Source organism: Aotus nancymaae, unplaced genomic scaffold, assembly GCF_030222135.1.
Source record: "Aotus nancymaae isolate 86718 unplaced genomic scaffold, 86718_ANA_hifiasm-v0.15.2.pri h1tg000020l, whole genome shotgun sequence".
NCBI lineage: Eukaryota > Metazoa > Chordata > Mammalia > Primates > Aotidae > Aotus > Aotus nancymaae.
This window is the reverse complement of record NW_026988432.1, coordinates 45813382-45841021: the sequence shown is the minus strand read 5'-3', so window position 1 is coordinate 45841021 and position 27640 is coordinate 45813382. Positions and strand designations below refer to the sequence as shown.

Below are 27640 nucleotides of genomic sequence, written 5' to 3'. Positions count from 1 at the left end.
TTTTAGATGTATTACATCTTAGGTACCTCTGAAACATCCAAATTAAGATTTCTAGCAGTCGATTGAAAATGGGAAACCAGAGATTAGAGAGACATAGACTGTCTTTTCATCTATGTAAGAGGTAGAATGTCGATGAGATTGCTGAAGAGATGATAACAAATTTCTGCATATATTTAAAAGGTTCACTTTCATATTTGACATTTTCTGTTTTAATACCTTAAATATGTTTATATTAGGAAATTTGATTGCATAAAACATACAATTCAGAAAAGAATGAATTAGCAGTTCAAAATCAGCGTACTCCAAGGTTATTTAGTGATCTCTATTAACATACATAAAATAACGTTTCTAAAATGAGATTCAGAACATGCTTTTCCAAAACACATCTACAGGAGTTACACAGGTACCACTGAATAGCCACGTTATAGTCAGGTTTTATTAATGTTTACGTTACCTCTCTGTCTAGCTGAGATGATGTCGTGGTGATCACACCTGTAGATGGATGCATAGAAAATAGGGTGGGTGATGGTGGCACCTGCCCTATGATGGAGTACTTCAGGCGTGTGTGCATTGTGTCAGGCTCATCTTTGTCAGTTGCACACACTTGTCCCACAGTAGAGCCTACCGAAAAGAAGGTCCTTTTTAGTCTCCAAAATGTTCACATGTTCTACGTTCCCTTTATCTCACTCCTCTTCACCCACCTCAAAGAAGTTCTGAACCACATTATTATATAGCAAAGTCGTGGCTTTATAAATTTGCAGACCTCTCCATAAAGTATCACTTTCTTTCTGGTGTTCTAGCATTTTGGAATTGGGTGATCATATTAATATTTACTGTATTTAATGTATGATTTTATGATACTATCCCTCCATGACCTATGTATTTTCAGACTAAATAATTCTGATTATTCTCTAATCTTACTCTATTTGTAAGCCTGTGCTTAGATTGATCATAGAAGTCAGTTTTCTCTAAAACTTCACAGTTCACTTAGGCCTTTCTAGAGGAGGTCTTCAAAAATGCATTCTTACTTTTAGCTAAAACAGAGCATTTCACAGGACTGAAAAAACGCTTGTATTATTCTCAGTGACTTTAATAATCATGCCCAGAATACTGGGATTCATTGAATCCTAGAGAACACCAGCACGTATTTTTAAGACTACATCTCCAATTAGTGAAAGATTTATTCTTTTTGGACTGTGTTCTCTTACATACATACAGCATAATATTTATTAACTCCTATTTGCCAGGCACTGTGCTTGGCATTTGCTGTGTATTGTGCTTCATTTAATCTTCGTAACAATCTGGCATATTGATAACCCATTTTACAGCTGAAGAAATTAGGCTTGCCAAGATTAGAAAACTCGCACAGGGTCACACAGCTAGTGAAAAGCAGAGTAAAAGTCTACTCAGAGTCCTTTGTTCTTTCCACTGGAATGTGCTGCTTCCCAATGGTCATAGTGAAACTAAATGTATGAACTGAAACACAGTTAATTTTCCATCTGTTGTCTAAGGAGGTACTCACCTACTCTGCTATTTTCCAAAATTGTAAAAGTATAAGTTTCTTCTGTAAAAATTGGGTAGTTATCATTTTCATCCTCTATTTTGATTAATAAGGACAGTGGAAGTTCTGGAGTATATCCATCTGGAGTTGTTGCAAAGGCAATTAGCTGTGAAGAGAGCAAAACAAAAAGAAAAGTGAAAAAAATCTTTTAAAATAAGGTATGGTTCAAATTCACTTTGGCTTTAATCTGGAGACTGTTCAGCACTGCAGCATGAGTCATTTCACCATTTGTTATTGTTTTGGGATACACATATAATTTTAATGATAAAGAGGTACCTAATTTCATGATTCAATATAGCATTTGATGTTTAAATTTATCATAGACAATTTTAGCTTCTTCATTCTTGTTATACCGTTGTTCATGAGTATAAAAATTTTGACTGTTATTTTCCCAGTCTTAAAGACTTTTTTTTTGTTTTGCTTTGTTTGAAAAGTTCAGGTGCATGGATTTTAAATACAACTTTCTAGATCTTTCTGAACTTGGGATTCTGTAGGATTACAAATTCTTCAAGTACCATTAACTGGGATATTATCCTATTTTCTACTAATGAGGATTTTAGGCGTATCAATGGTTACATTTGGGTCTTTTCAAAAGAATTTTTAGTTTAAAAGGGGTGAATTAGAAGAAACAAATGAATAGTGGTAAATTGTGTGTGAAATGTAGTTTAATTTTTTTTGTTTTGTAATAGGAATTTCAATACCAATTTTCTCATAACAGCTATCATAGAAAGAGCAGAACATCCTAGACACTTAGAAGGCCAGTACATGGCAATTCTAAACCTAAATACCTTATTCAAAGCTTGCCTGTCTTATTTGATTAATTTGGTCTTCTAATGAATAATTAATTCATCCAAAATAGACATAAAATAATTAAAACACTTAAGCAAAATGACCAAGTCCTGTTGGGAAATCAAACCAGCATTAGGTTAAATCATTTCATATTAACCCACTTTCCAGCATAGGAAGTTAACCAGATGATTAAAGGACTGAGTAAGCTTTGGTAAGCACTGTCACATTCCCTACCTGGTCCCCATAAACTTTCTCCCATTGCCAATGTACTTCAGCTTACTGAATGACCAAACCTCATTTACCTCCTATGGTGTCTCCGTATCATAAAGAGGTTTACAGATCTTTTCGTGCCAACTAAATAACTGTTCTTGGTCAGGCACAGTGGCTTAGGCCTGTAATCCCAGCACTTTGGGAGGTCAAGGTGGGCAGATCACCTAAGGTCAAGGCAGGTAGATAACGAGGTCAGGAGTTCGAGACCAGCCTGGCCAACACGGTGAAACCCCATCTCTACCAAAAATACAAAAAAATTAGCAGGGCATCATGGTGCGTGCCTATGATCTCAGCTACTCAGGAGGCTAAGGTGGGAGGATTACTTGAACCCAGGAGCCAGAGACTGCAGTGAGCCGAGATCGTGCCACTGCGCTTTAGCCTGGGCGACAAAGTGAGACTCCATCTCAAAAAAAAAAAAAAAAAAAACAACTGCTCTTCAAAGTGGTTATTTTATGGGGAAAAAAATAAATACATAGTAAAACCATAATACCAGGAACCAGCTAGTGGAATCCAATATTATTTGTTCTATGAAAATACTTTTTGTTTCAAGTCAATTCTGTGCTATCAGAGAGTAGCCAGAATGTTGGTGACAAACTCAGAAAACAGAAAAGGTTAAATGAATTGCAAATGAGAGACAAAATAGCCAAGCATCATCATTACTAACACAGTACACACACTTTAGACCTTACCTCAAAAGATTCATACTGCTCACGATCTACCGAACGAGTACAATACAAGTTTCCGGTGTCTCTTTCCACGTAAAATAAATTCCGAGGTTCTTGGTCAACTCCGGGACCTCTTATGGAATAGTATATTGTATAGTTTTGTGCTGTGTCAGATTGAACCTAAAAAGTAGGTATTATACACCTGAGACAAATCTTTATTTCAGCAGAACTTCCATCTATATATTTAAGAAATTTCATTGCCACTTTATTAGTTTAAATAATTGCCCTCATTAATTTATCAAGTATAGATTAAAAAGAGCAATAGAATAAGAAAGTCCAATTGAGAAATTTTAAGAGCAAGCATGATTAAATAATGTAGTGCTTCTTGGTTCTCCAGAATAACTATGGGACTATTTTGCTGGCTAGATGGTATCTATACATGGAAAAAACACTTAAGAACTTTTCCTGTCTTAGAAAACAAAATATTCTGAGCATGGAAAATTATTTTGTTGTCAATGTTTTAAAAAAATTGAGTTTTTATTATATGTGACATAATATTTAAGACATGGACTTTAAAGTGTACTGTCTGCAGGACAAAAATGGTGACAATAATTTCCTTAATGAGTTTTTGTTCTTTCCCAACATCTTCCTTATTATAGGAACTGAGTGAAAAAAAAAACATGAGTGAGAATAGAAATGGAATAATATTCTGGAATGTGTGATATTCTGATCTTTGATTGAAAAAGCAAACTTCTTCCAAGCTCTGTTCATTCTGTCAGTAACACTGTGACTACCTGCATGTCAGGTTGACTGACTCAGCTGTTTCCTGACAATTTCTTTCTCAACTTTAATATGCTCTTCTCCCAGTTGTAGTAAATTTGTTGGTGGGGTATAAAAAAAAGGTTCTCCCTTGCTATGTCAAAAACTGAGGGGAAATAAACCCAAGTCATAGACTGAATGTAGTAGCAACTACTAGTAGAAGAAGGCAAGAAGACTTGCTGGAGTTTCTACTGAAAGTCAAAAAAAGACAGAGAAAAAGAGCCAGGCATGGCTGTTTCATGCCTGTAATCCCAGCATTCTGGGAGGTCGGGATGGGACGGGAGAATCATTTCAGCCTAGGAGTTCAAAACCAGCCTAAGCAATATAGTGAGACCTCTTCACTACAAAAAAGAGAGAGAGAGAGAGAGATGTGGATACAGTATGATTTCAGATGTGGATTCAAAATTAAGAAACAGAAAGAGAGAAGGGCCTATGTGTCTTCCTCCTTCGTGGCATTTGGCCTTTCATCTAATTTTATCCTGTAATATAAAAGAGTTTTGAGTTTTCTAGGCTATTCCCAGACTTGGTGATACCCTTGCTGATATGATAATTCATTAAGGAACCACATGTTTGAGAGTGCTACAGTTTTATGATGGCCTTTGCATGACTGACTCTGAACAAAAGTATATGCAAGTATAACGAGATATATTTATACCCTTATATGAAAACATTATACACATACTCATTCACTCATATACTTATATACAACTATTATAAATAACTTCATACTCAGTGTCATAATGTTAAGAGATTGAAACTATAGACTTCCACAGCAGGAAGAAAGAAAACTGTACCTGTTGAAGGAAAAGTGGAAAAGGACCCAAGGAGTTCTCTAGCATTGAACAAGGAATGGGAGCCCATCTTCTCTTGCCACGTCTGAGAACTTTTTCTTTATTATGTCTTTTCTTTAGAACCTCAATTTATAAGACAGGAAAAAATAACAAAGTCAATTACTACTTTATTCTCAAACATGAAACAATGACACATTTTTCTCCTGTCATGACGATTAACTGGGGAAGGGTAAGACCACGGGAGTGCTTGAAAACCAAACTACACATCGACACTGCAAAAAAATAACGAAGAAATAACTGTCCTAACGGTTATCACAACAATCCTCTTGGGGAAATGATTTGGTGGAAATATGGAAGAAAGAGAGATGGAACTGGAAGCCTAGAAGCAAAACTGAAAAAAAAAAATTACTTTTGCCACATTGCCATGCAAAAACATGGGAGAGAGAGATATGCAAAGAAAATAAGTGTTTATGTGCCCTTCTAAATTTAGCACAGCAACTTCCACTCACCAGCAATTAGGCAGAGCCAGGGGACCAACAGAGAGATCTGTGTCAGAATGAGGAGAGAAACACGATGACAACTCTCAAACTACTGCAGTGAGGAATGGCTAATGGTTGAATACAAGTTATTTTGATCTTGGGTGTCACAACACAATAGCATGCATGTGGTCCAGACCTCCTCCTAAAATAGTCTTCTACTTTTAAGACCACGAATTATGCTAAAGTGAATGCAAAAAAAAAAGTTTTTCTTTCTTTATCCAGAGATAGAGTTTCAAAACTTGTTGTTAGAAATCCATTCTACGGTAAAGCTCAAAAAAATGCTGCTTTGTGTCTAATCTCAGGTTCCCATGCTGTACCTTATCCCAATTTCTCCTTTTATGTCCTAAACGAAAAGGAATAACAACTGGAACGAGCTATGTTGCATAGCCCTTTTCCTTTGAAACACTGTGAATTCGCCTCATGGGTTTCATTCTTCTTTAAGCCAAACTATACCATATCCTTTCTGATTTCCTATCTTCCCTGGTAATGTTGGTAACGTCTGAAGAAAGGACATCATTTCTTCATTTATGTAGCCTTGTATACCTTTGTTTGATGCTCCAAAAAGACAAATATTTTCTTCTCTTCTTGGTTCTCAGTGTTGGAAAGTAATATGGTAAAACTTCTTTTCTCCAAGGACAATAGAATAGTATTTGTTGTATAGACTGAGCCATCTTCCAAAATGTGGAAGTCAGGATCACTTGAACGAATTAGATTTGCAGATTTAAAGCACTCTTTCAGGTTAACTGTAGAAAATATGCACAGCAATCATTTGTAAAGGAAAATATAGGATATAGTTTTAACAGTAATGCAATCATGTGGGGAGAGCCAAAAACTTCCAATTAATTATACTGACATTTGTAAATTTTTGAAGGAAGATATGAAACTATATGGTGAATTAAGTTGTGTTTAAACACATAAATCACTTCTAATACCTACTTGACATTCTCTTAAAGAAGAGATATTTGCTCTGAAGCAAACGCATGTGAACTTCAGTGTTTGACTATTTAAACCAAAACCAAAACAAATTTTCTCTTCATTAACAGAAATAAACTATAGAGTAACACCTAAGAATACCTGAAGTTATACAGAATCTAGCAGACTAAAATTGGCATTTACTAAATGGAAATATTATGAAATTCATTACATCTATTGCTAAACAGTCATTTTATGTGTGCATTTAATTTTTTATTTTATTTTATTTTAAGTTCCAGAGTACATGTGCAGGATGTGCAGGTTTGTTACATAGGTAAATAAGTGCCATGATAGTTTGCTGCACCTATCAACCCATTGCCTAGGTATTAAGCACAGCATGCATTAACTATTTTTCCTAATGCTCTACCTCCCCCAATCCCACCCCCTGACAGGCCTCAGTGTGTATTGTTCCCCTCCCTGTGTCTATATATTCACATTTTTCAGCTCCCACTTATAATTGAGAACATCCAGTGTTTGATGTTTCTGTTCCTGTGTTAGTTTGCTCAGGATAATGGTTTCCATCTCCATCCACGTCCCTGCAAAGGACATGATCTCATTCTTTTTTATGGCTGCATAGTATTCCATGGTGTACATGTACCACAGTAAATCAGGACTTATTACAAATTTTAGGACTTCCTTACCTCTACCAACAAGTTTCTTGGCATCTAGTTTGGAGGGAACATGTAATGTTACATTTTTGCAGGCTTCACTGGCAATTATTAAGATCTAAAAAATGAAGAAAAATCAAATCAATATTATGCAGAGAAAGAAACCTTTAATATGTATATAGTTTATATAAATTATAAAATTATGTATTATATATTATTAAAAGGCATGTAATATATATAAATATTAATATTATATATTGATTGACTATACTAATTAAATATTGATTTTAAAATATTTTATTAAATAGAAGTATATGAATTGATATTTATAATTAGATATGATTTATATAATTATCAAAATAAAAACATATTGGAGAAAGAAATCAGGACAAAAGTATATCAAGGGGAAGAATAAAACAATGTACCAAGTTCTAGCTCCCTCTTGCAGAAAGCACGTAAACACAAAGAATTATGTATGCTCTTCAGCTTTGTTTCCTATGCTATAAAACAGATGTAATAAAAACTTTGCTGATTATCCTCAGTACAGTGAGGATCTAACAACGACCTATATGAGAGAGTGCTGAAAACTGTCAGGAAGGCAGCACAGGTGGATACATAGGAGAAAGAAAACCAAATTTACTGAGGCAGCAAACTGTTTCAATACATTTTTCATCACCTATGAGATACGATACCAAATCAATAATATCTTAAACAAAAAGTCAATGCTGAGCCAGGCATAGTGGCTCACATTTGTAATCCCAGCACTTTGGGAGGCCTAGGAGGGTGGATCACCTGAGGTCAGGAGTTCGAGACCAGGTTAGCCGACATGGTGAAACCCCATCTCTACTAAAAATACAAAAATTAGCTGCGCGTGGTGGTGTGCACCTGTAATCCCAGCTACTTGGGAGGCTGAGGCAGGAGAATTGCTTGAACCCGAGAGGCGGAGGCTGCAGTGAGCCGAGATCGTGACATTGCACTCCAGCCTGAATGACAAGAGCAAAACGCCATCTCAAAAAAAAAAAAAAAGTCAATGTTTTTAAAGACAAACATTAACTTATTGCCATGAAGTGATTTGGAGAGTATTTATGTGTTACTCCACACAACAGGCACATAACTTTGAAATATGAATTTATTTTGAAGGTGTATCTTCTCATAAATAAAAGTTAAGTTCATTTTAGAAAATAATTTACTTAAAATTTTTTAATGGTTTAGTGATTCATGGTGAAACGAGTCCAATGCAACATATACGTAAACACACTTAAACTTAGTTCTGTTCTGTCTAAAACTTTACAATGAATGTAATATTAGCCCAAGTAACCATTATTATGGTAATAACGGTGGAGAAGATGAAAAATGGTTGGATTAAGACAATTCTTTCAATAACAGTATCCTGGACATCCATCCATTAGTGCATGCATTCAACAAATATTTACTGAATGTGTACTATGTGCCAGACACAGAGCAGTAAACATGATCCTCATGAAACATTCAATCTAAGGGTAAGACATATTTGTAATTTCAATAAAGTGAGAGAAATGTAATGATAGGGAAGTACAGGGAGCTACAGGAGAGCAGAGGGAACTAGCAATGTCTACAAGCCAGGTGAGATCACATGAAGAGCAGCTACAAGTAAGCCAGGCTAAGAGGAGGCAGAGCTTAAATGTTGCTATCAACAGAATGGCATATGTGAAGGTCTAGAGATGACACAGACCTGAAGAAGAAAGTTGGAAGGGTTGATGTGTATATCAGAACAGAGGCAGAAGTTTAAAATGGGCTCAGAGAACTGGGTGTGGGCCAGATTTTGAATGGCAATAGCAAAGTGCATGGATCTTTTTTCCTAACAATAAAAAGAAACTAAAGATTTCAAGCAAATAAATTAAATAAGCAGCTTTATATTTGAATATGATAGATCTGTCCAATGTGGAGAATGAAAATAAATGTCATTTCCAATAATGACAAGCTAGGTAATTAAGAAAGCCCTATGGCAAAACTAATTAAAAATGATGTATAACATTTTTTAAACATTCTAAAGCATCTAAACAACCCAAAGCATCTTAAAGCCATCTAAAGAGCTAACAAAATAGCAAGAAATTGCTAGGCCAAAACTGAAGAGAAAGCTGGAACACAGAGTGGTAGGAGGAACCCAGGAACGACTTCTGACCTGCAAAGATTTGACTCTGCTTTGTTGGAGTCCGTAGAGAAGGAGAATGAAAGCAAAGCACAGCGCCCACCTGAGTTCTAAGAAGATCCACTCCACATTAATCTGGGCCCCAAATGCTAAATCCTCATTACAAATTTAAGCCAGAAGTAAACTGGCCCTTGCTTGGAACTATGATCCACACTCAAATATTTGGCTTGGTCCAGAAACCTCAAGCCATGAATTTAAAGAAGGCTTGACATGTGATCACCATCGTAGATGCTGAAAGGCACTTGACTAAATTCAATAACCATTCTTATTGTTTCTAGCCTCAAAAAATAAGAATTGATAAACACTTTTGCAATGTGATCTTTAAAAATTACAACACAATACCAATGGGATAGCACTAGAAGCAATACAATTAAACTCAGAAACAAAATAGGTGTCATCACCAAATTTAGTTTATATTACATTAAAGGTATATTTGCAAGAAGATATTAGATAGCATATGAACTGAAAAAGAAGATGTAAAAAATCTCTGCACTAGATATGACTGTTAACCTGGAAAACCCAAGCAAATCAACCAATACATTACTATAAAACAAGAAGAGACTTAAGTAAGGAAGCAGAAATAACCATGGAAATATGGAAATTATTAGTCTTCATATCCATAACCAAAACCAGTCAGATAATATAAGAAATCATTTTCAAAAGCAATTAAAAGTTGAAATGCCAAGGAGTAAATTTAACAAGAAACATGCAAAGCCTATTTGAAGGAAACCTGAAAACATCTCTGCAGGACAGAAAAGTACGCTTGCAAAAGAAAGAAAGAAAAAAAATCAACAACGTATCTATATCAATTCTTACTAAGTTAAATTACAAATGTTTTGATGCCATTAAAAACCTCAATAAAATTTTCTCCAGAACTAAATAAGCTGATTTAAAAGGTCATAAGGAAAAAATAAAAAATTAAGATAGAAAAATTATTTTTAGAAAAGCAATGAAAGGCTATCAACCCTAGCAGATATTAAAAACTGTATAAAGTCTCAACAACTAAATTCATGTGGTACTGGCCTATGAACAGAATGATATTTGATGCACAGGTGTTGGAAAGGAAGAAGCAAAACAATTTCTGTTTGCATTAGATATAACTGCATAAAGTCCATAAAGGTTGTAACTTTGAATTATACACACCAATAATTTATGAGTTTCTATTTATATCTACATTCTTGCCTACACAGCATGATGTCGAACTTTTGGGTGTTTGCCAAGTGTGGAATCACATTTTAATGTAATTTTTTATTCATATTTTGAGTGAGGTTGAGATATTTTTTATATTTTGAGAGCCATTTTACTACTTTGTGGATATTTTTACATACATGTTCATGTTGCACTTTTTCTTCTTCACTTACAAGAGGTCTTTATGTATTAGATTAGCCTTTTAAAATATGACCTGTGATTATTTTTTTTGAGTTTATCAATTACCTTTTGACTTTGCTTGTGGTGTTTTTGTTTGGTTAGAGTTGCTTTTTTGCAATAAAGAAGTATATATATATATGTACTTTTATATCATTGATTTTCTCAATTTTTTTTAATTTTTTTTAATTTTTTTTTTTTTTTTTTTTTTTTAAGAGACAGGGTTTCACCATGTTGGTCAGACTGGTCTCGAACTCCTGACCTCAGGTGATCTACCTGTCTCAGCCTCCCAAAGTGCTGGGATTACAAGCATGAGCCACCACACCCAGCCAGATTTTCTCAATTTTAATCAATTGGCTTTTGAACTCTAAGTCATAACTAGGCCTCGTGGAATCCAAATTTATATAGGAATTTATCATATTTTCTTCTATTATCTGTAAGGTATCATATTTTACACTAAAACTTTCATCTCTGGAATTTTCTGTGGTGTTCTGAATGAAGAATAGATTCAATTTATCTTTACACTAATATATATATCCTCAATCATGTGATATCTATCACAAAAGAGCTTTCTGTCTAGTCATATACAACCATTATAAAGTGAAAAACAAAATCTACCAAAATTATACACCTTTTTTGTTTAAAACAGTCCTGCTCTGTTGTCCAGGCCAGAGTGCAGGGGTATGATCTCAGGTCACTGCAACTTCCACCTGCTGAGTTCAAGTGATGCTCCCACTTCAGCCTCCCAAGTAGATGGGATTATAAGTGTACACCACCATATCTGGCTAATTTTTGTATTTTTTTGTAGAAAGGGGCTTTGCCATGTTGCCCAGGCTGGTCTTGAACTCCTGAGCTCAAGTGGCCTCCCAAAGTGCTGGGATTCACAGGTGTGACCCACTGCGCTTAGCCTAATTTACAAGTTTCTTTGTCAATGGCATTATTGGTAATTTGTCTTACTGATACACCTGCCCATATATGAAATGACATACATTCAACTTTATTCACTGTCACATTATTTGTAATAGCAGAAGTGACAGATACACGTGAATAGATCCATGAACTGTCTTTGAATGCAGATTTAATGGAACTTGATGGATTAAGGAAGGGGAGCAGTGAGAAAGAAAAAACAAAAAGGCTTCAGACTTCCTACTTGAGGAACAGGCGTATGGTACTGGCACATATTGAAACACAAGACACTAAAAGAAAAACAACATTGTTTGGGAAGATAATAAATGCTGTGTTACACATCACAGTCAGTAGAGAGATACAAAGGCCCATTGTTCAATGAAGATATCTGAACTAGTAATATTAATTTAGTATATGTTGGCAACTGTGTGATATTTTAAGCTATAAAAGTGAATGAAATGCCCTAGGGAAAGAGTGTAGATTCCAAAGGACAGGACCTAGAGCAGAGCACCAAGAGACACCAGCATTTAAGAGTGGAGGAAAAAGTAGTCAAACTCATAGAAGCAGTAATGGGAAGGGCGGTTGCCAGGTGACCAGGGTAGGGGAAACAGTGGTTTGCTGTTTATGGATATGAAAGTTTGGTTATGGAAAATGAAAAAGTTCTAGAGATCTGCTATATAACATTGTGTTTATAATTAACAATACGATACACTTATAAGTTTGTTAGGAGGGTAGATCTCATGTTATGTCATTTTTACCAGGCCAAAAAAAAAAGACAAGAGAAAGAAGAAAAAGATAAGACGTTAGGTAGGGAGTCAGACCCTGATTGGTCAGAAAGATTAAAAAAAAAAAAGGAGTGAATCTCAAGAATAAGGGCAAAAGCTACAAGGCAGAATTATATAAAGAATGAGTCATTTGGATTTAGCACGGGAGAGCCCCAGTGATCTTAGAGAGAGAAGCTTTATTAGGTGTTTAGCAGGAAGACAGAGTTCAAGTGGCTGAGCCAGGTGTGGCTTGGAAAAACATTAGGAAGAGAGGAGAAGCTGATTTGCGGAATGGTGAAGGATTACTTGGGTATGTGGGAAGGAGGTAATGTAAAGGAGATCCCACTCCCCTACCAAAGTCATTTCCCCCCCTCCACTTTTGATATACGATTTCACTCTGTCACTAAGGCTGAGATGCAGTGCATGACCAGGGCTCACTGCAGCCTGGACCTCCCAAGCTCAAGCGATCCTCCATTCTTAGCCTCTCTCCAGTGGCTTAGACCACAGGCGCGCACCCCATGCCCAGATAAAATCATTCTTACTAATTTCTTGGCCGGGCACGGTGGCTCACGCCTGTAATCCCAGCACTTTGGGAGGCCAAGGCAGGCGGATCACGAAATAAGGAGTTGGAGACCAACCTGACCAACACGGTGAAACCACATCTCTTCTAAAACTACAAAAATTAGGCAGGCGTGGTGGCCCGTGCCTGCATTCCCAGCTACTCAGGAGGCTGAGGCAGAATTGCTTGAACCTGGGAGGCGGAGGTTACAGTTACCTGAGATCGCGCCACTGCACTCCAGCCTGGGTGACAGAGTGAGACTCCATCACCAAAAAAAAAAAAATCTTACACTTAGTATTTACATATTTCTCACACTTGAGACTCATAACCACAACCACCACGTGAGGTTAGTAGGGCTTTGCACAGATGTGCACTAAAGCATCAGAGCAAAAAGCAGCAGAATGAGAGTGTGGCCAGCTCCAGCACACTTCCTACCCCAGACCCCGCCTATTAAACTCCAAAGCTAAGGAAGACCAAGGAATGGAAATTCAATTTGACGTATCCACTGATACCCCGCCCTCTTCTAAACGGAATCTGAGATGACACACAAAAAGCTCTGTCTGCAGGTATATGCAGAGCAATGCTACGCATTGTAAGTGCCTATGCATGCCTTTTCCTTTAAAGAATAATGGCTAGTGGTCTTAAAAGAAATTGCAATTTTATTAGGAGTCTAATGAAAATTCTTACTCATCAACGTATGTTCTGACCGTTATTTATTCCATTCTTAGTTTCCTCATCTGTAAAATGTTAGCTGCTGTGTATTTGGCCCTTTCTATGTTATTAATATGCCCTGGGAATTCAGTTAAGGGTTTAAAGTCCAGTTCCTCCAGAAAGACATTCTAATAATAGCAACAATTCTAGTAATAGTAACAACATTCTAATAATAGTAACAATTCACGATTTGAAAATGTGGGACTCTACTGTGAAATGAGAGCAGAAGAGAGGGGGAGATTATCCGAATATTTCGTCCCCCAGTTCACTTCTCCCAGAAGGAATGAGCCTTCCGGGTTCCTCCCTTTGTCCTTCATGGTTGACTCTCGCCCAACGCCTTCTGCTCAAGGCAAAGAGCACTTTTCCGCACCTGTAGAATTTCTGTCTCTTCTAGGGAGCCAGGGAAAGTCCAGTCGGGGGTATGTTATATCCCACATTCCCCAGATGCTGGTTCGCCGGCATTGGCTTTCTGTGTTTTCTGGCTCCCCAACGAGATCCTAACAGACCTGCCTAGGAGTGGGGCTGTTCCGCTCCAAATAAGGCCAACCCCTTAGGCTCCCAGCTCTGGGAAGGGATAGGGTCCTTGCAGTAGTGCTCTTTAAAGACGGAAAGCTGGGACAAGGAGCGGTGGCGTGGGGGGCGAAAATTCTAGTCACCTCAGGAAACAAAAATCAGAATGACCCTTCCTTCCTCCAAAAATGTAGGGAACTGAAGCCTCAGGGGTTAAGAAACCACTGAAACTGTGCAAATGGTCACGTAGGGCCCGCCCATTGACTGTCTTTAGGAGCAGAGGGTCAAGATCCCCTCCCCCGATCCCGCCACTTCCCCCTGCCCTTCCCCCAGAATAAGCATTTCCCAGAAAGGCAAGCATTTCCCTTTTTCACCCACGGACAATCGCGTTCCGACCCCGCCGCCCAGCAGTTCACCTTTGCGTGGCCCGGGCCGGCGCTGAGGCAGAGGGGGGCGCACATTCCCGGGGAAGGTGCCAGAGGAGCAACGGGACGGCCAGGCGCACTCCCTCCCCGGCGCACTCCGCTCCCCTGCGCGTACCCAGAGGCCACGGTTTTGGCAGGGCCCAGGCGGCCGGCTCCCGCCTCTCTGACTGCGCTGATTACATCTGCACGAGACACCTTCCCTCCCCTTGGGGATCCCAACTCCCAGGTCGCGATCCTCTTCCTGTCTGCCCTCCCCACCCCCGCCAACTCCATTTTCTGGCCACCCAGAGGTCTGTTCGCCCCAGCTTTTCCCGCCACCCCCACCCACCCCTGTTCCCCGAGTTTTCCTCCGCACCCCAGGCGATCACTCCCTTCCCCGGAGCTGTGATCGCGGCTGCACTCACCGCCAGGGTCACCAGGAGCTGCGGGCAGAGGGCTCCGCTCCAGAAGCCGGAGGGGCGGGCTGCAGCCATGGACAGGGCTCGGGGCAGGTCGCGGGCCGAGCGCCGGGTCGGTGTAGGAGGGCTCCGCGGGGCGACGGCCTCGGCCCGGGCGCAGGCTGGGCCCGCTGCGCTGGAGCTGCGCTGGAGGAGGTGGCGCGCGCGGAGAGGCGCTTTTCTTCGGCTTCTCTGAAGCGCCTGCCTCTCACCCAAGGGGCTTTTCCTCTGGCGGAGGGTGGGGCTCCAGGCGAGTCCAAAAGACACCGATCGGCCCCACCTTCTTGTCTATATAAGACTTAAGACTTCATTTCTCTAAGAAAGCAACGGGTGGGAACTCCCTCTGGCTGCCACCCTTTTACCTGCGCAAGGTGTTTCTCACCAGCGGACGCCACCTATAAGGCCCATCTCCCCCGCCTCCCCCCACGCCCGAGTGTCCGCCAAGCAAGCTTAACAGCCGGCCCTGCCCAGCAGAAGCCCTGACTGTACAAAGACTCACTCCTGAGCGCGCGCTCGGCCCCGGCCCCGCCCGGCCCCTGCCCTCCGCGCCGGCCGTGGTCCCTGCCTTGGGGTCAATTACAGAGCGAGGTCTGAGCCGCAGAGGCTGTGTTTTAGGTCATAGCTGCCTGAGGCCCACCTGACAGGAAGTTGACGCCAAGGAGAGGGTTACACACTCCATTGGAGTGAATTTCCTACACAGACCCAAAAGCAGTTCAGACAGGATAGTCATCTGTGGCACCATTCTTTGGGGTCTTGTGTTTTTAGGAATTTGCTGGCATGACAATGATACATGACAATCTCCCTAATTTAGGGACAAAAATACATATATACATACATACGTACATAAAGTTGGAGAATCAAGGATACTGCAAAATAATAAAGTCGAATGTGAATTACTATGGGAAACGCATCCATCGAGGTTCTAGGCGTGGGCTACGTGTGGGTTACTGATTTTCTCCAAGAACAAACATCCTTTGTCACAAATAAAGTTATAACGTATTTCCTATAATGGACTCCTGAACATCTAGTGGAGTTCTCACCTTCTTTACTATCATCAAAACCAGAGTTCATGGTGAGGAATGAATAAGAATGGGATAATTTGCATTTTTATTTTAAGTGCACTTGAACTAAATGAATTCTGGCAGCACATAATCCGGAAGATTAAGATATAAATGCTGTGTGCTTTTAGCTCTTCAGAAAGCAATGACAGGGCACCTGACTCATCCTTCTGCACCTCTTCTCAATTACTGACTTAAACCAGGTAAGTCTGACCACAAAAGAGAAACTCGTCTGTTCCCTTTTGTTTGGTTTAAGGCTCTTCACGGGTGTCCTAAGAATCCTATTTGAAAAGCCAACTGTGACACTCACACCATTTCAATTCTTGAAAACGTTCACCATCGTAATACCTTTATACGCCGAGCCAGAATTATTGCAATACTGAGCGTGTATTTAAATTAAAAATTCATGTCAAACAGTGCATGCCTTACATTCTCTGTGTCTGTCCCATGCTCTATTTTATAAGTGAATGCCACTAATGAGCTGTTCTGTCTCCATATCTATAAAATTGTCATTGACCCTTTGCTAGTAAAATAAGCCTGAGTCATCGGCATGAGACTAGTTGACATCCTTCCGTTTCCATATTTTTTAACACTCGTGTTTTTCCATCAATGATACCATAAGTACATCTCATCCTATTAATGATGACATCATCATCTCTAGCATGAAGCTTTTCAGAGGACAAAAGGAAAGCTAGCTTCAGGTTCCAGAGAACTACTCAGACTATCATCATAGCCTTTGACTATAGGGCATTTCCAAACTCTTGCCTACTCTTTAACCTCTGATGCTTTAAGGGTGGCTCATGTTCTTCCTCATTCCAGTAAAGGGCAGAAGAGCAATTTGACCAGAATTCATCTTAGATATTTATTTTCCTCTTTTGCATTAATTAATAGAGGCTATTAAAATGGTGATTTGTTTGTTGCATCACACAAAAAAAACTGTAAACAAAAGAATGTAATATAAAGTACTTTCTCTGAACAAGTGTCCACTTTATTTAACGTATTTAGGTTAGGCTATATAGTCACTGAAATACACTCCTCTAAAACATAAGTTTGAAACAAAGGGCATACATTTAAAGATACAATGGAATGTGAGTAGATGTGATTTCTTTTAAAGAATAACTTTTGCTTATAAATATGATTCTGCTATAAGAACTAGTTTTCCAATGCTATATAGTAAAAAGAACACCAGACCAAATGTAACAAGCAACTTCTTTTATGTTGCTTGAGTAACCTCTCAGGTCTCAACACTCCATTTGTCCATCTGTTAAGTAAGATAATCAATAATAATAAGGTAATACTGGAGATTATAGTACTTTCTACATCTAAAATTAAATTATTTAGACTGCTTATGACAGATGTTTGAGAAGGTTGATTGGAAATGGGTATTCATTTCAGAGATAACAGAAACTCAGGGCTAGAGCAATCCTTAAAGAAGTGAACAATTTGCAATCCAAAGCCCACAGGCCAGATCTATCCAGCTTAGTTTCACAATTTTCTGATTTCAGAGACCAGAAACTAAAGATATTAAGGTCAGCAACAACAACAAAAAATCCCACATACTCACTGATGAGCAAATAGAGACAGCTCTCCATGAGCTTTGTCAACCCTGCCAGTTCCTCCCCTGCCAGCACCAGAGGATGAGTGATTCTCAGGGACAGATGTCATCTTCAGGGCGAAACCATCTCCCCATGGCATATGACAAAGAATAGAATTCAAAAACAAGGGAAACACAGACTTAACAGGGGAAAAAAGCAAGATTAAAGGACATTGTCTAGTTGCTTCATAGGTTGGAGTCGAAAGGGAAACATCTCCTAATCACAATAAAATGAGCACAGTTTTTCACTTCTCAGAGTTGTCGCAAGGATTAAGTGATATCCAGGCACTCAGAACAAAGCCTGGCACATTCTAAGTGCTTTCTCAATGTCAGTTATTATGGACTTCCGTCTTCCCCACCATTGTACTACCACATCTCTCTGATCCATTCACTTCTTCCTCATGACACTCCCTGTTTCCTGTCCTTCCAGTACCTCTTCTCAGAGTGATCTGTCTTGGTCTAAGGCTGAATGCTAATGCTAATTCATTCACCTTCAACCCCCTCTCTTCAACATTAGCTCCAGAGCTTGTCTGGCACAAATGAGCGAACAACATAACACTACGATGAGATGAGATGTGAAGTTTGTGTCAATTGCGTAGTTTCTGAAAATTTGAACCAATTCTTAAAAAAAAAAATCCTTCTCAATTTGAGAAAAAATTTTAAAATTGTGTGTTTTCCAACAAATGCAATGTTTACTTTTTAATGCTTTGTATATTTCTTTGAACTTCACTTTTCGAAATTGATCTCAGTGAAACATAGTGTACTAATCAAGTTCAATTTCTATTACATTTCAAAGTAGTTTATAAAAATTCAAGGTAGAATATGAAATAAATTATAAATCAGTTCTTATGACTAGTTTTCATTTAGCAGACACTCAATTAAAACAAGCCAATGAATGAATTCTGAGGCAATTTCATTGAACATGACTGGACATAGTTCAAGATGTCTGGTCCGCCTTTAATAGACGCAGTTGACATGAACCTCCCTCTTCCCCAGTGGGGAAATGAAATAATGTATCCTTAAAACTACTGAATTTTCATTTGTTTGCTTTACTAATTAATTCAGCAAGTATTTATTGAGCATCTACTATGTCTAAGGCATTGTTCTGGGCACAGGGAATGCAGTAATGAACAAGACAGAAAGGATACTTCCTGAAGGGAAACACCTAGAGAATTATAGAATAACTAGGTTGGATAAATAATACTCTTCATTTGAGATTTATATCATGTTGACTTCTTTGGGAAAAAAAAAGAAGATTAATCTCAAATTAATTTCAAAATAAAATACAGAGTGCTCTATAAGGATAAAAAATTACCAATATAAAACTTGCTAATATCATTTCATGCATTATGAAATGTAACTTTCCTTAATTGGACCTAAAGATAAGAAACTCACTATTTTGTGAGATAACCTAATCTAGAACATATATCCTCTTGGCTGCCTTGCCAGTGCAAGGGTTTGAAACAATGATGTATTTGTATACAGCAATATTTAGAGGCAGGCCAGGCGCAGTGGCTCATGCCTGTAATCCCAGCAGTTTGGGAGCCGAGGCAGGCAGATCAGCTGAGGTCAGAAGTTTGAGACCAGCCTGGCCAACATGGTGAAAACCCATCTCTACTAAAAATACAAAAAAAAAAAAAAATTAATCAGTTGTAGTGGCAGGTGCCTGTAGTCTCAGTTACTCAGGAGGCTGAGGCAGAAAAATCACTTGAACCAGGGAGGCAGAGGTTGCAGTGAGCCGAGATCGTGCCACTGCATTCCAGCCTGGGTGAAAGAGTGAGACTCCATCTCAAGCAAAAAAAAAAGTATTTAGAGGCACGATAATATTTAGAGGTCAGAGCAGAAGGAACCAGCCAAGGAGAATGCGTAAATACAGCCAGAAAGGGAAGAAGAAAACTAAGAGTTACTGTAGTTCAGCTAACCAACAGGACATATATTCTGCCACCATGCTTGGCTAATATGTTTCGTGTGTGTACTTTTAGTAGAGATGGGGTTTCACCATATTGACCAGGCTAGTCTCAAACTTCTGACCTCAGGTGATCTGCCTGCCTTGGCTCCCAAACTGCTGGGATTACAGGTATGAGCCACTGCACCTGGCCTGCCTCCAAATATCGCTGTATACAAATGCATCTACATTGTTTCAAACCCTTGTACTCCCAAACCTCTTTCTGCTATAAGTGCTTTGTACATGTTGTTTCCTCTTTTCTAGAACCTTCTTCTGTCTCTCTGAACTCCTGTCCATCCTACAAATCTCAACTTTTATTTTCTTCCCCACCTGGTCAAATCTTCCACATTAAACCACTGCCTCTCACTTAGAGCACTTGACATAATTACGATGTTAAATTTGCTCAAATAATTATTTGATTAATATTTGTTTCTCAACAAAGACTACATTTCTGTGATTGTAGTAACCTTTTTCTGTTCACCCTCGTATTCCCTGCACTGCCGTGATTCCTGATTCATAGTAGACACTTAATAAATATTTGCCGAATGAGTGAGCAAATGAATAATGACTACTGAGCATTTCTGACAAGCAATTCTTTGCTTTTCTTTTTCTATTCTAGTATTTATTGGTATATTAAAGTGATGTCTTAGATCACATTTGATAGGGTGGGAGTTCCTAGTCTAATCTCAAATATGCTGGACATGTGTTATAGTAGCATATTAATAAAATATGAGATGGGCCTGCCAAAAATTTCTAGTATGGTTTTTGCACAAAAACAGACAAATATGCTTATAATTTTTAACTTAGAACTCCAGAGAGACCAGTGTATAAATGGATACTTAATATCTGATTAAAGTGGCACCAGACACCATGAAGAGAATAAGGAATTATTTAGTGGTGGCATTGTGAAAACAGATTCACTATTGGAGAAAAATAAAATTGGTCCCCTGCTTAACATCACGTACAACCAATTATATATTTATATGTATACTGTGGTGGCAAACACATAAAGTTAATGAAAAATAATACAGGAGAACATTAATGTTACATATAGGTAGGAAAAGATTTTTGAAATAAAACCTAGAAAGCATGTACCAGATAGGAATAAAAAAACAGATACACTTGATTTGTTATGACTGAAACAGATGAGGCAAAAATATCTAGAAAATACATGTCAACCAGAATGTGGCATGTAGGACCGCAACAGAAAAAGACGAGGAAAGAGTATAACTAGACATACTCTTACAACAGAGGAATCTGAAGCCTACCAACCATATTTTAAGAAATCAGAAAAAAAGGCACATTAAAGTCATAAAATATCCTTCTATGCCTGTTTGGCAAAAATCAGGAAGCTAATAGCAAATGTTGTTAGGACTATGGGTGTCTAGGAACCCTGGTACGTTCTTGGTAGTATTGTAAATTTGATAAAATGTTCAGGAGAGTAACCTAACAGTGATTGTTCAAGGTAATATATGAATACCCTATAGCCTAGCAATTTATCTCTTGGCTATATAACCCAGAGAAATTGAGAAATTCTCATTGGAATCTATGAAGGGATGGTTTGTTGTAGAGGGAGTTGGAAGCAATCTGGGTTACGATCCTTGGAGAGCAGATAAATTATGGTGGCAGATCCACCCCTTGGATCACTGTGCAAAGTTAGAACCCATAGGCTGCCTACATATGGCAATATAAATGGATCTTAAAAACGTAGAACCCAGTGAAATAACTAAAAATAGAATATTTCTACATTCAATATAAATTTAAAAAAAATCATTACACTGGATAGCAGCACTTTAATAGAAAGTATATAAACAGAAACACATATTCTAAACACATTCAACTAATTTTTTATGGAGGTAAAGAGAAATGAGTATGAGAAGCAAAGGTTGTGAGGGGTTAATAAGGAGAAAATAATTAATATGTCACAAGATGTTTAAATCTCATTTATTTTAGTAAGTAGAAGAGGAAAAAAATTGATGCTATATTGTTTTTTCATATTAATTATATGTTTGTTTATAAAGTATTAGTATATATAATACCTGTTTCTATCATAATCAGAAAGCAATAATGCAAGGAATTATTAATAGACCAAATGGGTAGAGAAATTAACATTGTTCCAAAAACAGGAAGGACTATGAAACCTGATGGTCACATATAGCCAGATAATAACCAATAGTAAACATCTATTGCTATTATTCAGTTTGTCACACACAATCATCAAATAAAAGACGAGTTTGGAGTGTATTCCAAGATGATAAATGAACCAAATAGTCTCAGGAGGAGTGGTAACTACACAGATTCAGTCCCTCATCATCTATTAACAGGAGATGACTATTTTTGGTAGCCTATAATTATAATGGAAACTAATGAGAAAGCAAGCTTTAAGTTATGTTACCAACCAAATCTATAGATTTGTAATGATGAGAGAATGGGTTTTGTCACACATCAACTTGAGGTACGTGAAGAACAATATTATGGGGATGACATCTGGTTGCAAACAATAAATACTATGCCACTAAGTGTTATCATAATTTGTTACAGTAGCAACAGAAAACTCGCACACTCTAGTCCCTCAGTTCCTTGAGTTCCTCCCATTCAATGTCATCCTCCATTACTGCCTTAGCTATTCCCTCCATGATCCTACTCTAGATCTTACTATTGCTAAGCACTGTAACTAATTCCACAAATCTCAATTTCAAGCATTCCACCCCATGACTACCACCTTCTACTTTCACAGCTCCCTCCTCCTATTATCTCAATTTCAACAAATCTTAGACTGCTCTAGTAACTACATTTATAGACTCTATCATTTTACTTTCTCTCACCCCTTTTATGGCCCCCTTTCACTCTTCATCCAGCTTAAGTTTCCTGATAACCATTATAGCATGTCTAGTAATCACTCTTTGCATATACCTCTACTCCATTACTGTCCTTTTTAGCTTCATTGTTCTCCCTTGTCAGTTACTCCCTGATCAATCTAACTCTCCACGTAGCTCGCTGCTACACATGGCTGAATGTGGCTAGAGATAAATTCATATCTAGGCCGAGTAGTTTCATGTTAAGGTCATCTTTAGTACCTCAAATAGGCCTTCACACTGCCCTGCAGTCTTACTCTACTTGTCTAGTCCATTCACTTCCCCTTTCTTCTTGGCGGTATTTTCATACCATCTTCTCTCTACTCAAACTGCTTATTTATCCTCTTCTGTCCTCAATTTCCATTACCAATGTCACTTTCTATTTCACAGAGAAAATGGAAATGATCAAGGAGAACTTCTATAAGCTTCTCCACATCTACCCACTTGCCTGCCTCTGTGCTGTCTATATGGCTTTTTCCTCTATATTATGGAAGAACTGCCCTGTTCATAGCTAAGGTCAACTTCTTCACTTGAGCATTCATTCTCACCTGCTTCCACCTGCTTAAGCACATTGCTTGGCAATTCCACTCCTCCTCTCCTAAATCACGAGTTGAATCCATCTCTGTCTTTCCAGCAGCATGTGAACCAAACCAGCATAAATATCTGCCTTTCTGTATCTCATTTATTCCTCTAGCTAACACCCATTCCTCTACCCAGTTTTACAGAAGAAAATTCTGGGGAAAGCTGCTTTATATGTACTGTCTTCAATTATTTTCCTCTCATCTTCTGAAACACTTCCAATCAGGTTTTCACCCCTATCTCTTACCAAAATTGTTCTTACAAAGATGACAGAGACTTTCATATTGTTAAATCTAATGGTCATTTTTCAGCTTTATCTTATTGTCCTAACTGCAGAAAGTTGGTACACCCATCATTAAAACTCACTCACTCTTCACGTGGCTTCTGTTTTTCCTTCTCTACCTTATTTATTCTGTTTTCTCTCCTTAATCTCTTAATATTACAGTTCCCCAGGAATCAGTGGTTGGACTTTTGTTATGTTTTTATCTACATTCACTTTTTGTAGATCTCATTCAGTTTCTGATTTTAAAAACTGTCTCTAGGCTGATGCCAGAAATTCTAAAATCCTCTCTCAGATTTCTCCCTTGAACTTTCTACTTCTCACAAAATTTCTTAACTTAGATGCCTTGTAGGAATTGTAAAATTTATGTTTCCGGTTCTGAGCTCCTGATCTTCTCCACCTCAGAATCTTTTTCTTTTCCAATTAATGGCAACTCCATTCTTCATGTTGTTTAGGACAAAATCTCTGCAGATTTCTTTGGCCCCTCTTATATTCTAAATCAAATCTGTCAGTAAGTCTTAGCAAATTTACCTTTAAAATATACCTGGAATCTACCCAATCCTCACCATCTCCATCAGTACTATCCTGGTCCAAACCACTGTTTCTCTCACCTGGATTATTCAAAAGAATCTCCTCAGTGGTCTTTCTGCTGCCAATACTCCTCACTTGAGTCTATTTTCAAACTGGCAGCCAGATTATCCCTGTTAATAAATAAGTTGGATCAAGACATTTCTCTACTCAAACTCTTCTGGAATTATTCCAAAATAAAAATATTTTTAAACATCTGCCCAGAGGCTTCTCATTTCTTTTAGGTGAAATCCAAAGTATTTCCAGTGGTCTACAGGACCAGACAATCCATCACGGGTCTCTCCTACCCTCCCATCATGCACCATGCTCCAGTCACCTTGGGCTGTTTGCTGATTGGTGAAGACACTGTCATGCTGCTGCTTGGGCCTTTCATTTCCACGTGGGATGATCTTCCTTCAGATAGCCACACTGCTTTTTCCCTCACCTCCTTCAGGTTTTGACTCTTATGTCTCCTTCTCAGTGAGATCTTCTCTGAGCACCGTAATTGAAATTGCAGACCTCTGATTACTTTCCAGAGCTTCTAGCCAAGAGCCTGGTGACTTTATCGTGATCCCTTCCCCTAGTAGGTCTTTATTTCCTTCATAGACCGGAAACTCTTTTCTGCTTATCACAGTGATTTGGCTTAGTTTGTCAGCTTCCTACCTCATAAACCTTTAGAACACAATACATGCCTTGAAGGGAAAACCAGAAGTACACGAAATCCCTCAAGCCCCACACAATTGCTAAAAATTCTGCTACTTTCTCTCTTCCCAAGCAGTGGCCTTCCGCCTTGGCTGAGCCTGAATTCTCAGCTTTCAGCCCGTGTTCAGTAGCTTCAAGTGCTCCCTCAGAAAAATGGGGCTAGAGTTGGTGTTCTCCTCTGTGGATTTTAGTTTCTCTATTTCTTCTTGATTCTGAAACTCTCTGAGAGCTCTGAACAGATAAATTTTGTATTTTATCCAGAGCTTCTTCTTGGCCTTGGTGAGAACATTTGTCATCCTACCATCCTTCCCTCATATTTTATTAATTTTTCTTCTTTGGTCTGTCTCTTTGCATTAGTATGTAATTTTCACAATGTCTTATATTGGTCCCTGTTTTTAGTTTTTACAGTTGTGTCTGTTACAGTGTGGGCTTTTGGTAAATATTTGTTGGATAACTATATATATGCACATATAGTTTATGCTATCTAACTACTTGTAATCCATAGACTAATTATTAACAAATTATTATGTTACTTTGAGATAATAATATGTAAAATACTGGCTATAAACCGGAAATTTACACTAGATCATCTGAAAAGGAATCCCATATAAAGGTCATTAGCCTTCAGAATAACTGGGAAAGGAAGCATGAGAGTTTTATATAATTTCCAGTTGCACGAAGTATATGAAAAACATTAATAAAACAGTGGTCATAAATGTGAGACTCTAAAAATAACAAATCCTGTTGTTTCTAATTTTAGACATTGATTTGGCAATTAATCTGTATTTTATACAAAAGCTACAGTTCTATATTGCTTGTCCCTGAGAAAGCAACAGCAGTGATTAATTTATTTAACTATGGGTTAATATTTTAGTAATCAGTTTTGGGAAAGCCAGATAATAAATATGAGTAGCTACAGAGATGGATGGATATGTAGATACATATATACATAAAGAGAGAGAGAGAGAGAGAGAGAGAGAGAGATGTACAGATACAGATATATATCTTGATGGTGATTAAAATATGACCTTTTGTTTATTTTATTTAGCCAAAAAGGTGCTAGGAAGTCATTTTACAAAAGGCATGGATTTGCACAGACAGAAGGAGACAGATGTTCTAGATCAGCAAGGAACAATCTTTCATGGTACTGTTAAAAGTAGATTTTTTTTTTAGAATAGCTGCTTAGAAATCTGAAGAATTTGAGCACTGCAGGCTGCCACCCTGGGGTCATGAGCTGAAGATACTTATCCTCAAATGGGGAAAGAGGGGATTTAGGTGGAAAGATCAAGAGCATCGTTTTGGATATGCTGAGTTTAAGGTGTCTAGTGACATGATGAGTAGGCAGTTATGTAAGTGGATAGAAGGGAAATCTGAACCAAAAACATAATTTTTTAGTTCAGTCCAGATTTTGCCACCAATTAATTTCTGTGCATGTCTGCTTTTCTTGCCAAATAAGTTACAGAGTGAGGAAAAAACAGCTTTGGGTTTCTAAAGTTCTATCGTTTTTAGAAATTTGCACTCAGGTCTGGGCTCAGTGGCTCACGTCTGTAATCCCAGCACTTTGGGAAACCGAGGTGGGCAGATCATCTGAGGTCAGGAGTTTAAGACCAGCCTGAACAACATGGTGAAAACTGATCTCTACTAAAAATACAAAAATTAGCCAGGTGTGGTGGTGCACACCTGTAATCCCAGCTACTTAGGAGGCTGAGGCAGGAGAATTTCTTGAACCCAGGAGACAGAGGTTGCAGTGAGCGGAGATTGTGCCATTGCACTCCTGGGCAACAGAGCGAGACTCCATCTCGAAAAAAAAAAAAGGAAATTTGCACTCAGAATGGTGAATTTATTACTCAATTTAGGAGAGGTGATACTTCATACTTATAATCTGAATCTACCTTTCTAAAGTAGAAAGTAAGTTTTCTGTTCAATGAGGAAGGCATGTAGGATTGGGTGAGACAGGCTTAAAATGGGTGACAAAAAATTAGAATAGCTTTGAATCAGTTACAGACATAGCCAAAAGACCTTGAACAGATTGCTAAGGAGAGCTGAGGGCACAGATAATGTTTTACATCATTTTTATTTATTTGTGGTGGCTTAAATATGTGTGATGTTACACAGATTTACCTTTGCCCACCTATAGGAAGTATGTCTCCTTCAACACCAAAACTTCTGAGATAAGGATTGGCTCTGTCCAAATTAAATAGACTTGAACCCTTACTTTTTCCTTTCTTTTCCTTTTCTTTTCTTTTCTTTTTTTTTTTTTTTTTCTTTTAGTTGCATTTATTTTAAGACTGAATTTACTCCCGTGCCATAAGTTTCTGTTTCTTCAGTTTCTTCTGGGATATCTTCTTCTTCTGGGCAACCTCCTCTTCTGGTTTAGGAACAATCTGTTCCTTTTCAGTATGGATCATCTCAATGTGACAGGGAGAACTCATGTATGGGTTAATTCGACCATGAGCTCTGTAGGTCCGGCGGTGCATCTCTTTTCCTTTTCTTTCTTTTCTTTACCTTTTCTCTTTCTTTCTATTTCTTTCCACTTTTGTTTCTTTATCTTTTCTTTCATTCCTATTTTCTTACCTTTCGCCTCCCTTCCTCTTTGTTCTTCCTTCCTTCCTTCCTCCTTCCTTCCTTCCTTCCTTCATGCCAGAAAATTACTAGTTGAAATGTCTTTAGGAGTGCATGCACCAACTAAGAGTAATCACATTAGAAAGAAAATTATAAACACAATAAAACTGCCTATAGGCTAGATTAACCAAAAGATGGCCAGTCTTAACCACTGCCATATGTATACATGAAGAACTACCGAAATATTTTAAACAATGTCATGAGGAAGGTCAAACTTGGGACACTTCTTTAGATTGGAGAGGGACTGGAGGACAGGATCTCAGTTAGGAAACAACTGCAGATGTTTAACCAAGAATCCTGGGGCCTAGAGCAAGGCTGTGAGCAGACGGTTTAGGTGCAAGAAATAGAGTCAGTGGTCTTTAATGAACAAAATCAATAGGGCCTGGAGATTCATCAGATCCAATCACTTCTCAAACATTAACTGAGCCACATACTTGTTTGTGTTGCTAGCCTCCCCCTACCCTGAGCCCAGTATCAGCAGATGTGCTTTCTCCAAAACAAAGTCAGTCAAACAAACTCAGTTCAAATACGTTACAGCAATGCAACCATCTTTTTAAAA

The 27640-nt window shown here is 38.3% G+C and overlaps 1 protein-coding gene across 3 annotated transcripts in view; it reads right to left on the bottom strand.

The window, feature by feature from the left end:
• The window catches only part of DSC2 (desmocollin 2), a 55236-nt gene that overhangs the window by 17898 nt on the left and 9698 nt on the right, over positions 1–27640 (bottom strand). For 2 of the 3 annotated variants that reach the window (XM_021670009.2, XM_021670012.2), the window contains exons 1-7: positions 14847–14942; positions 7048–7132; positions 5978–6177; positions 4899–5018; positions 3310–3465; positions 1523–1667; positions 455–621 (exon numbers count right to left, since the gene is read on the bottom strand). In XM_021670009.2, coding sequence (XP_021525684.2) covers positions 455–621; positions 1523–1667; positions 3310–3465; positions 4899–5018; positions 5978–6177; positions 7048–7132; positions 14847–14915 — 942 coding nt within the window. In that variant the 5' untranslated portion in view covers positions 14916–14942. Of the gene's footprint in view, positions 1–454; positions 622–1522; positions 1668–3309; positions 3466–4898; positions 5019–5977; positions 6178–7047; positions 7133–14846; positions 14943–27640 lie in introns of those variants that run through there. The other variant, XM_021670010.2, reaches the window with a different exon arrangement.